General features: G+C 37.5%; 1 protein-coding gene across 1 annotated transcript; it reads left to right on the forward strand.

Annotated features, from left to right (window-relative positions):
• The first annotated feature begins 1318 nt into the window (after positions 1–1318).
• On the forward strand, positions 1319–2084 carry LOC137743828 (kiwellin-like). Its single transcript, XM_068483762.2, has one exon. It carries the CDS (start codon positions 1380–1382, stop codon positions 2031–2033), a length of 654 nt encoding a protein of 217 aa, XP_068339863.1. The 5' UTR covers positions 1319–1379; the 3' UTR covers positions 2034–2084.
• Positions 2085–11630: the final 9546 nt, after the last annotated feature.

Raw genomic sequence — 11630 nt, forward strand, 5'->3', positions numbered from 1 at the left:
TCACATCCCAGCCCGGGCGGGATCACTTCCCGGGCCCGACTCCACTGCCGTAGCACGATATTGTCCGCTTTGGGCTTCGACTACGCCCTCACGGTTTTGTTTCTGGGAACTCACATGAGAACTTCCCGATGGGTCATTCATCCTGGAAATGCTCTCGAGCACTCCTCGCTTAACTTCGGAGTTCCCATGGAACCCAAAGCCAGTGAGCTCCCAAAAAGCATCTTGCTAGGTAGGGATGGGAATATACATATAAGGATCACTCCCCTGGGCGATGTGGGATGATACCAAATGTCACATCCTAGCCCGGGGCGGATCACTTCCAGGCCCGCTCCACCACCGTAGCACGATATTGTCCGTTTTGGGATTACCATTCCTTCACGGTTTTGTTTTTGGGAACTCAAGAGCAACTTCCCAGTGAGTCACCCATCATGGGATTGCTCTAGCCCCTTTCACGCTTAACTTCGGAGTTCCTACGGAACCCAAAGCCAGTGAGCTCCCAAAGGGCCTCGTACTAGGTAGGGATGGGAATATACATTTAAGGATCACTCCCCTGGACGATGTGGGATGTCACACCTTCACTTTAAAAAAAAAAAAAAAAAAACCATCTACTTTGATTTTTCTCTTTCACTCTGCAACCCTTAAGTAGGACTCCAAGTCTACAACTAATTCAAATTAATAACAACAATAAGATTTGTAAAATCTAACTTATTCTCTATAACTTTTTTTATTGTTTTTCCTCTATCTTACCTATTATTAAGTGTTAATGTTTAGCATTTTTTAGCGATTCTCCCTCTTAAATTTAATATCATAGATGACAAGGTTATCATGCAATGACTAATATTGTGCATGTTTGGAAGTATATTTAAAATGACTATAAGTGTTTTTGTGAAAGTGTTGATGGGTTCCAAAAGCACTGTAAGTGAATTTTGGGAGAATCACCAGTTATGTACTTCTTGCAAGAAGTACTTCATGTTCGTTTTCGAGAATCACTTGTATTTTAATTAAGAATTAGTTCTAAAATCACCTTCATCAAAAACTTCTTTAGTTATTTTCGGAGCACTTTCAAATACACCATTATTGATGAATATGTTATTATGATGTTTTGATTAATAGTTTTGTAATTGTTATTTACCATTCTTTTAAATTTATGAAAAGCTTCTCCTCACATGAAATCTTGACTCTACCATTAGCATATATTTTCAAATGAAACTTGGAAAATTGAACGGATTCAATTATTGTAAAAATACTTTTATTTGCAAGAGGTAGTATATATTAGTACATTCCCATGAGCCTTCAAGTTTTTCGCTTATAAATATAAGTGCACACAATCTCCTTCTTGTCTCACTCCCAACTCGTTTATATTCCAAAAGAATTACCAAATGGCAAGTAATTTAGGGCTTTTGGTTCCCCTTACCCTCATCGTCTTTAGTGTCGTCTCCCTCCCTCTCCCGTCCACCGCCATCTCCTCCTGCAATGACGCATGCAAAACCCTCGACGACTGCGCTGGCCAGCTCATCTGCATCAACGGCAAGTGTAACGACGACCCCGATATTGGGTCAACAGAATGCAGACACGGCTCTTCACCACCTCCTACGACTGACAACTGTAAGTCGTCAGGAACTCTAGTTTGTGACGGCAAATCATACCCGACATACACATGCTCTCCAGCTGTGACATCATCCACAAAAGCCAGCCTTACTCTCAACGATTTCAGCCAAGGCGGGGATGGCGGTGGCCCGTCATATTGTGACGGAAATTACCATAACAACAGCGAGCGGGTTGTGGCACTTTCCACTGGGTGGTTTAATAATAAGTCGAGGTGTTTTAATATGATAAGAATTACGGCAAGCAATGGGAAGAGTGTGACGGCAAAAGTGGTTGACGAATGTGATTCGCGTGCTGGATGCGATGAGGAGCATGGAGGTCAACCGCCGTGTCAGAACAACATTGTTGATGGATCTTCGGCTGTGTGGGACGCTTTGGGACTGAACAAAGATTTGGGCGTTGTGCCTGTTACTTGGTCCATGGCCTAGTTATAGTTACCATTATAGAACTTAATAAAATAAAGGGTTCTTTATATATAAGTCCATACAACTCGTAATTTTTAGATTAAAACTCACATATCTTTAAACATCTAATATAAACCCAAAATTCAAATATGTAGCCACATTAGAAATTAAATGACCTATTACTTCAAATAATTTACAACATATGCCACAACCCTTCTAACGTTTTCTCACACACAACATTCCAATTTTGGCTTCAATCATGCCCACATAATATGGGCATTAAATTCTAATTACTCCTCTTCACGTTTTTTAGCCACTTATAATTATATGTATTTGAAATAAAGTAATATTTTTATATTTTGTAGGTAAACCATTACACATATTGTCACATCCCGGCCCGGGCCCCCACCACATCCCGGGCTCGACTCCGCCGTAGCACGATATATATTGTCCGCTTTGGGCCCCGACCACGCCCTCACAGTTTTGTTTCTGGGAACTCACACGAGAACTTTCTAGTAGGTCACCCATCCTGGGATTGCTCTCACGCAAACTTGCTTAATATCGGAATTTCGATAGAACCCAAAGCTAATGAGCTCCCAAAAGGCCTCATGCTAAGTAGAGATGAGAATATACATATAAGGCTTACAGGATCCACTCCCCTGATCGATGTGGGATGTTACACACACACACACACACACACACACACATATATATATATATATATATATTCATCACATTATTATCATGGTCTGTAACATAATTTACCTATATTTATATGTCATATATAGGTAAATTAATGTTGTAGTTAAATTAATTTGCATGTATTAGTACATATGTTAGGCTTGGATAAAAAAAAAATTACATATGTTAGGCACATTTTATTGTTACCATATGTATGCATGTGTAAAGTAATTTACCAATATCTATATGTAAAATATAGGTAATTAACTTTGAATAAAATAACATTTCTATATGTTATAGATAAATTATTTTACATGTATATATATATATATATATAAGGCACATGTTATTATTATTATTATTATTATATGTGCGTGTAAAATAATTTGCCTATATTTATATGTAAAATATTATTATTATATATGTGTGTGTAAAATAATTTACCTATATTTATATGTAAAATAACTTTGAGGCAAATAACATTTCTTTATGTAGTAGGTAAATTATTCTCCATATATTAGCACAACTATTAGGCACATTAATTGATTCCCCACATATTAGTTAAATTATATCATATATATATTGTGATCGAATCACAGTATGAATATTAATGCTTATTTCTCTTTTCAAGAATCACTAATCCACCTTTTAATCCGTATACAATTACTTGTATAGGTCAAAAATGTAATTAAGGGTATATTAGGCATTCAAAAAATGTACAATGGTGTCACATCCTGGCCCGGGGCGGATCACTTCCCGGGCCCGCTCCACCACCGTAGCACGATATTGTCCGCTTTGGGCCCCGACCACGCCCTCACGGTTTTGTTTCTGGGAACTCACACGAGAACTTCCCAATAGGTCACCCATCCTGAGAGTGCTCTCGAGCGCTATTCCCTTAACTTCGGAGTTCCCATGGAACCCAAAGCCAGTGAGCTCCCAAAAGGCCTCGTGCTAGGTAGAGATGAGAATATACATATGAGGATCACTCCCCTGAGTGATGTGGGATGTCACAAATGGTGAAGTCAAACATAGTTAATGAATTTGTTTGTGTGGAGCCTAATCAATGAGTTTTAATCAAGTAAAAAAATTATGTTGGGTTTTATGTAATGAAAATTAAGTTTTAGGGGCTAAAGTCATATTTTCAGGAAAATAAATAGGAAACTTCATTTTAATTCTTGGCGAAGTTGACTTTTAGACTAAAACCATACGTAAGATCAAAATCTAATTTTAATCCCTTGATACATTAATCACCTCATTTATTAATTATATTTTTGATGTTTTAATTATTTTTCTTTTTCTTCCTAATTTTAATGTATTAATTTTATTTCATTATAATTATATAATTTTCATTTAATTCATTGTAATATATTTTGTTGTAAACATTTAGATAAACTAATGTTTATTTTACAATATATTTTGTCTTCTTCATTTAGGTACATTAAATTCATTATAATACATTTCGATGCATACATTTAGGTACACACATTTTAGTACACAAATTTCGATACAAACATTTCGGTACATTAATTCTATATAATACATTTCGGTACACACATTTAGGTACATTAGTTTAATATAATACATTTGGGTACATACATTTCGGTACTAACATTTAAATACATTAATTCAATATAATACATTTCAGTGCTAACATTTGAGTACATACATTTCGATACTAACATTTAGGCACATTAATTAAGTTTGAAGAATGTCAAATAAAATTAATAAATTTAAAAAAAAAAAAAAAAAAAAACTTTGGTTTGGTCAAAAATGTATTAATAAATTTAAATATTTAATGGGAGATATTGAATAAAATATACATGAATTATTTTGAATTAAGGACACATCAAGAGACTATAATCAATTTGTAATCTAACACTAGGTTTATTTTAAATTTCAATTTTCTTCAAGGATTAAAGTTAGAAAATCCCTCAAATAATTAATGAATAAATCAAGGCCTAGAACTTTGTAAGACACCAATATGGATCATCAAATTGTAATTTATGCCACTACAGTTTCCATCCTTGTTTCTGTTAATTTGTGTTTGATATTACATAATTGAGTCTTTATTTCAAGTCTGAAAGCAACTCCTTACCTAATTATATTGTTGTTAACCTCTATAAAATTTGATGGAGCTTGCGTGGCTATATATTTCAAGAATTCCGTTTTAATCCTCCTAAAAACGGTAAGATTAGAAGAGACGTGTCACATCCCGACCCGGGCCCCCACCACATCCCAGGCTCGACTCCATCGTAGCACGATATTGTCCGTTTTGGGCCCCGACCACGCCCTCACGGTTTTGTTTCTGGGAACTCACACGAGAACTTCCCAATAGGTCACCCATCCTGAGAGTGCTCTCGAGCGCTACTCCCTTAACTTCGGATTTCCCATGGAACCCAAAGCCAGTGAGCTCCCAAAAGGCCTCGTGCTAGGTAGAGATGAGAATATACATATGAGGATCACTCCCCTGAGTGATGTGGGATGTCACAAATGGTGAAGTCAAACATAGTTAATGAATTTGTTTGTGTGGAGCCTAATCAATGAGTTTTAATCAAGTAAAAAAATTATGTTGGGTTTTATGTAATGAAAATTAAGTTTCAGGGGCTAAAGTCATATTTTCAGGAAAATAAATAGGAAACTTCATTTTAATTCTTGGCGAAGTTGACTTTTAGACTAAAACCATACGTAAGATCAAAATCTAATTTTAATCCCTTGATACATTAATCACCTCATTTATTAATTATATTTTTGATGTTTTAATTATTTTTCTTTTTCTTCCTAATTTTAATGTATTAATTTTATTTCATTATAATTATATAATTTTCATTTAATTCATTGTAATATATTTTGTTGTAAACATTTAGATAAACTAATGTTTATTTTACAATATATTTTGTCTTCTTCATTTAGGTACATTAAATTCATTATAATACATTTCGGTGCATACATTTAGGTACACACATTTTAGTACACAAATTTCGATACAAACATTTCGGTACATTAATTCTATATAATACATTTCGGTACACACATTTAGGTACATTAGTTTAATATAATACATTTGGGTACATACATTTCGGTACTAACATTTAAATACATTAATTCAATATAATACATTTCAGTGCTAACATTTGAGTACATACATTTCGATACTAACATTTAGGCACATTAATTAAGTTTGAAGAATGTCAAATAAAATTAATAAATTAAAAAAAAAAAAAAAAAAAAAAAACTTTGGTTTGGTCAAAAATGTATTAATAAATTTAAATATTTAATGGGAGATATTGAATAAAATATACATGAATTATTTTGAATTAAGGACACATCAAGAGACTATAATCAATTTGTAATCTAACACTAGGTTTATTTTAAATTTCAATTTTCTTCAAGGATTAAAGTTAGAAAATCCCTCAAATAATTAATGAATAAATCAAGGCCTAGAACTTTGTAAGACACCAATATGGATCATCAAATTGTAATTTATGCCACTACAGTTTCCATCCTTGTTTCTGTTAATTTGTGTTTGATATTACATAATTGAGTCTTTATTTCAAGTCTGAAAGCAACTCCTTACCTAATTATATTGTTGTTAACCTCTATAAAATTTGATGGAGCTTGCGTGGCTATATATTTCAAGAATTCCGTTTTAATCCTCCTAAAAACGGTAAGATTAGAAGAGACGTGTCACATCCCGACCCGGGCCCCCACCACATCCCAGGCTCGACTCCATCGTAGCACGATATTGTCCGTTTTGGGTCCCGACCATGCCCTCATGGTTTTGTTTCTGGGAACTCACACGAGAACTTCCCAGTGGGTCACCCATCTTGGGATTGCTCTTGTGCAAACTCATTTAACTTCGGAGTTCTAATGAACTCCGAAGCCAATGAGCTCCCAAAAAGCCTCGTGCTAGGTCGAGATGAGAATATACATATAAGTCTTGCAGGATCCACCCCTCTGGGCGATGTGGGATGTCACAATCCACCCCCCTTAAGGGGCCCGACGTCCTCGTTGGCACGGCACACATCTGGTCAGGGATTGGCTCTGATACCAAATTGTCACATCCCGGCCTGGGGTCCACCACATCCCGAGCCTGCTCCACCACCGTAGCACGATATTGTCCGTTTTGGGCCCCGACCACACCCTCACGGTTTTGTTTCTAGGAACTCACACAAGAACTTCCTAATGGATCACCCATCATAGGATTGCTCTAGCGCAAACTCGCTTAACTTCAGAGTTTCGATGAACTCTGAAGCCAGTGAGCTCCCAAAAATCCTTGTGCTAGGTAGAGATGAGAATATACATATAAAGCTTACAGGATCCATTCCCCTGAGCGATGTGGGATGTTACAAACGAATTTCCTTCGTATCTAATTCTTTCCTAGTCATCTCTAAATGATTATCAAATGACCTTACCTTTTTCAAGTTTTGAAATTGTTTTCGCAGCATGAGTATAAGATAATTACCACGAAATTGTTGGAATTTTGTTAGATTGACGGGTTCGGGAGGTCCACTCTAACGATACCGATACTAAGTGTAGAGTTTTACCACAAAAAGCCTCGTATTAGTTAGAGTGGGGTAATCATATTTAAAGTCATTGCTTTTCTTTACTCCCACCGATGTGGGACTACTAACATGCCCCCTCACGTGTAACCTCATTCAGTGGTTCACACGTGGAGATCCACACATCGACAATTGAAACTCAGAGGTCGACTCTAATGGAATCCAAAACTTCTTTCCAATCTCTTTTAGGAAGTGACTCTCATTTAGTGGTTCATAAGTAGAGATCCACACATCGGCAATTGAAACTCAAAGGTCGGCTCCAATGGAGTCCAAACTTGTTTTCAATCTTTTTTCAGGAAGTGACTCTTAAGAACTCAGAGGCCGACTCTATGTTAAGAGTCCAAGCTTGTTTCCAAGCCCACACTTCCTAGTGACAAGCCCGTTGGCTTGCATGGGCCCGTAACCGTGGATTCTGATACCATGTTGGAATTTTTTTAGATCGACGGGCCTGGGGGACCACTCTAATGACACTGATATTGTCCCCAACTTTACCACCTGCCCAATCTGTCAGGTGTGAAATTTTACCACAAAAAGCATCGGTAATAGTTAAAGTAAGGTAATCCTATTTAAAGTCATTACCTTTCTTTACCCACACCGATGTGGGACTGCTAACAGAAATGCCACTTATTTCTTACCCCAGTATCTTCACCACTATTGTTGATCATACATCGTATTCTTAGTTATAACTATTACATATATTATACACTTCATTAATTAATTGGCATATTTGGGCTTGGTGCACTACATGTACCACCACTCAATATTACACCACCAGCCACTTTGCCGCCTCCTCCCACTGTTGCGACCTTATCTTCTCATCAGCTCCTTCATCCCTCTCTATGGTGACAAGGTCAAAGACAGGTTCTCTTAAGCCTAATTCCAAGTCTACCCATTCTGCTACACTTGATTCAACAAACGTTTCCATTGAGCCCACACGCTATAGCCAGGCCCACATTCTAACCCGAAAATGGTTAGCCACTTTCGAGCCATTTTCTGGACAAACCAGAAAGGTACCATTATTTTTGTCTCGTCGAGAAGTATGATTTTCGTTTTTGAATCACTTGATTTCGTTGAGTATTGAAGAAGTTATGAACGTTTAAAATTTACCCAGTTTTCGGCGAGTTTTCCAGTTTTCCAGCGGACCAATCACCTTTCAAGCTATTTTCTGACCATCTCCGACAACCATTGGGCTTCCAAATAGGTATAGTCTTGTTCTACACTTTCCTATCTTCATTTTGATATATTATGCGTCGAATTTAGTTAAGAAACGATTGAGTTACGAAGCTTTGAAAATTGCCCAAAGAGTTTTCAACAGAAGGACCAAAATCATGGATAGTGGACAATCTCAGAGACCATTTCTATTGATTATGTAAATCTCAGAGACCATTTTGACTATTTAGCCATTATTTACTGTTGTTTTAACTTTAGCATGTCTCTTCAGTTTAAGTGGCATGTTCGATAGTTGGATGTTCAAAATGCATTTCTTCAAGGGACTTTATCAGAGAAGGTGATTTTCGTTTTTGAATCACTTGATTTCATTGAGTATTGAAGAAGTTATGAACGTTTAAAATTTACCTAGTTTCCAGCGAGTTTTCCAGTTTTCCAGCGGACCAGTCACCTTTCAAGCTATTTTCCGACCATCTCCGGCAACCATTGGGTTTCCAAATAGGTATAATCTTGTTCTACACTTTCCTATCTTCATTTTGATATATTATGCGTTGAATTTAGTTAAGAAACGATTGAGTTACGAAGCTTTGAAAATTGCCCAAAGAGTTTTCAACAGAAGGACCAAAATCATGGATAATAGACAATCTCAGGGACCATTTCTATTGATTTTCAATCTCATAGACCATTTATAGTAGACAATCTCAGGGACTGTTTCTATTTAGCCATTATTTACTGTTGTTTTAACTTTAGCATGTCTCTTCAGTTTAAGTGGCATTTTCGACAGTTGGATGTTCAGAATGCATTTCTTCAAGGGACTTTATCATAGAAGGTGTACATGCAATACCCTCATAGTTTTATTTATCCTCAATTTCCTCACCACGTCTGCAAGTTACGCGGCTTTCTATTAGCTCAAACAGGTACCTAGAGCCTGGTTTCAATGTTTTTTCACTCATTTGGAGGATTTGGGTTTTTGTTCGTCTCATGCGAATACTTCAATTTTTACTTATATTCATGGCTCTTTTCTCATTATTTGTTTGATATACGTTGACAATATCCTGATTACATGAAATAATACTGCTCATATTGTACAGGAAATAATTCTGCTCATATTACTACTCTCATACGCGATTTGGGAAATCATTTATCCATGAAGGATCTTGGCCATGTTCATTATTTTTTGGGCATGGAGGTTGTTAACACCTCTGATGGGCTCTCTTTCCCAGCATAAATACATTATTGAAAGACTCAAACGCACCAAAATGGATGGTGTCAAATCAGTCCCTACACCTGCTGCTAGTGGGAAAAGGCTGAGCCTTCACGATGGTGATCCTTTGCCGGATCCAACCGAATATCGCAGTGTTGTTGGCGCTTTTCAATATCTAATTTCTTAGGTACTGTATAACATATTATAACATAAACCCACACTCTTTTATTTGGTGTATGTTAGTAACGTTGAGACAGTCATGAAACGACGACTTTCTGCGTGGAAGAGCAATACTCTCTCTATGGCAGGTAGGCTTGTCTACCTACAATCAGTTGCCTCAGCTATTCCAATCTACTCAATGCAATCTACTCGCCTCCCAGTTTCCATATGTGATAAAATTGATAAGTTGAACAGGAATTTCTTATGGGGTCACACTGAGGATAATTCCAAGGTTCACCTTGTTAAGTGGGAGACAGTATCCACGCCTAAATTTATGGGTGGTTTAGGCTTGAAAGATACTCATTTTATGAACCAAGCCCTCCTTGCTAAAACTGGTTGGAAACTTATGGAAAGAGACCCGGGCCTCTGGGCACAAGTTTTGAAGGGAAAATATCTCAAACACTACGACATGGTGGGTGCTTGCTCTGCTAAGTTCACTAATTGTTCTCATACTTGGCGTGGAATCCTCTTTGGTGCCCAAATCCTCCCTAATGGTATGAGATGGAGAGTCGGAACTGGAAGCCAAATTCTTTTTTGGAAAGACAACTGGCTTGAGAATGGTGTTCTCGAAATTTTTGCTACCATCCCTCTTTCAGCTGACATGCTTGAATGGACTGTTGATGACTTCCTTACTGATGATGGTTGGAATGTAGACTTGTTATATTCCTGCCTTCCTCCTGATATTGTGGAACATATCTTCAGTTTACATGTTGGAACTGCGAATCATAGGGATGATAAGGTAATTTGGAGCCTCACTAATTCTGGAACCTTCTCCGTGAAAACTGCTTATCTCTCTCTCTTTGGCGATGATGATATCATTCCTTGGAAATGGAATTTCATTTGGAAACTCAAGCTCCCACCCAAATTAGTGACTTTTCTTTGGACTATTGGCCATGGGAAAATTCTCACCAATGTGCAGAGAGCTAGAAGAGGTTTTACTAATAACCCGTGTTGTCCAATCTGCCCTAATATTGAGGAATCAATGGATCATATTTTCAGGTCTTGTAGGCATTCCCCTTCCTTTTGGAACGGTGCTGGAATCCCTTCTGAAGTTGCCCATTCCTTTGCTCTTGATTTCCAGAGTTGGATGGCCATAAACCTTAGGACACACTGTTCTACCATTCATGGGTTACCCTGGAATCTAATCTTTGCTTCAACTCTCTGGTATTGCTGGAAAGGGAGGAACAATCTTGTCTTCAATGATGGTCAACAACCGCCTGTCTCACCCCAGAAGTTCATTTTTCAATTTGCAAGGGATTGGTATAATGCCAACAAGTTTTCTTCTAGTAAGCCTCCTAGACAAATCATCTCAATCCACTGGATCCACCCGCCAATTGGTAGATATAAAATCAATACAGATGGGAGTTGTAAGGACCCATTTAGGCACATAAGTGCTGGAGGTTTGATTCGCAATTCTGAAGGGGATTGGATTAAGGGATTTGCTGCTAATTTGGGCATAGGAACCATCATGGAAGCTGAGCTTTGGGGTGTTTTCATGGGCCTTTCTATAGCTTGGGATGAGGGATGCAGGGATGTAATCCTTGAATGTGATTCCTGGGATGCTGTTATTTTGATCCAAAAACCTATTCTGGATTCGCACCCGCTCTACAACCTCATTATTGACTGCAAAGAAGCCATCGGAAAAAATTGGAGATGTGAAGTCACTCATATCTATAGAGAAATGAATGCCTCAGCTGATCACATGGCTGACTTGGGTCATGGGCTATCTCTTGGCCTTCATGTTTTTGTTTCTCCTCCTACCACTGCTAGCAACTGCCTAGTTTCTGACTC

This window comes from Pyrus communis, chromosome 11 (genome assembly GCF_041283825.1).
Source record: "Pyrus communis isolate YQ-2024b chromosome 11, ASM4128382v1, whole genome shotgun sequence".
NCBI lineage: Eukaryota > Viridiplantae > Streptophyta > Magnoliopsida > Rosales > Rosaceae > Pyrus > Pyrus communis.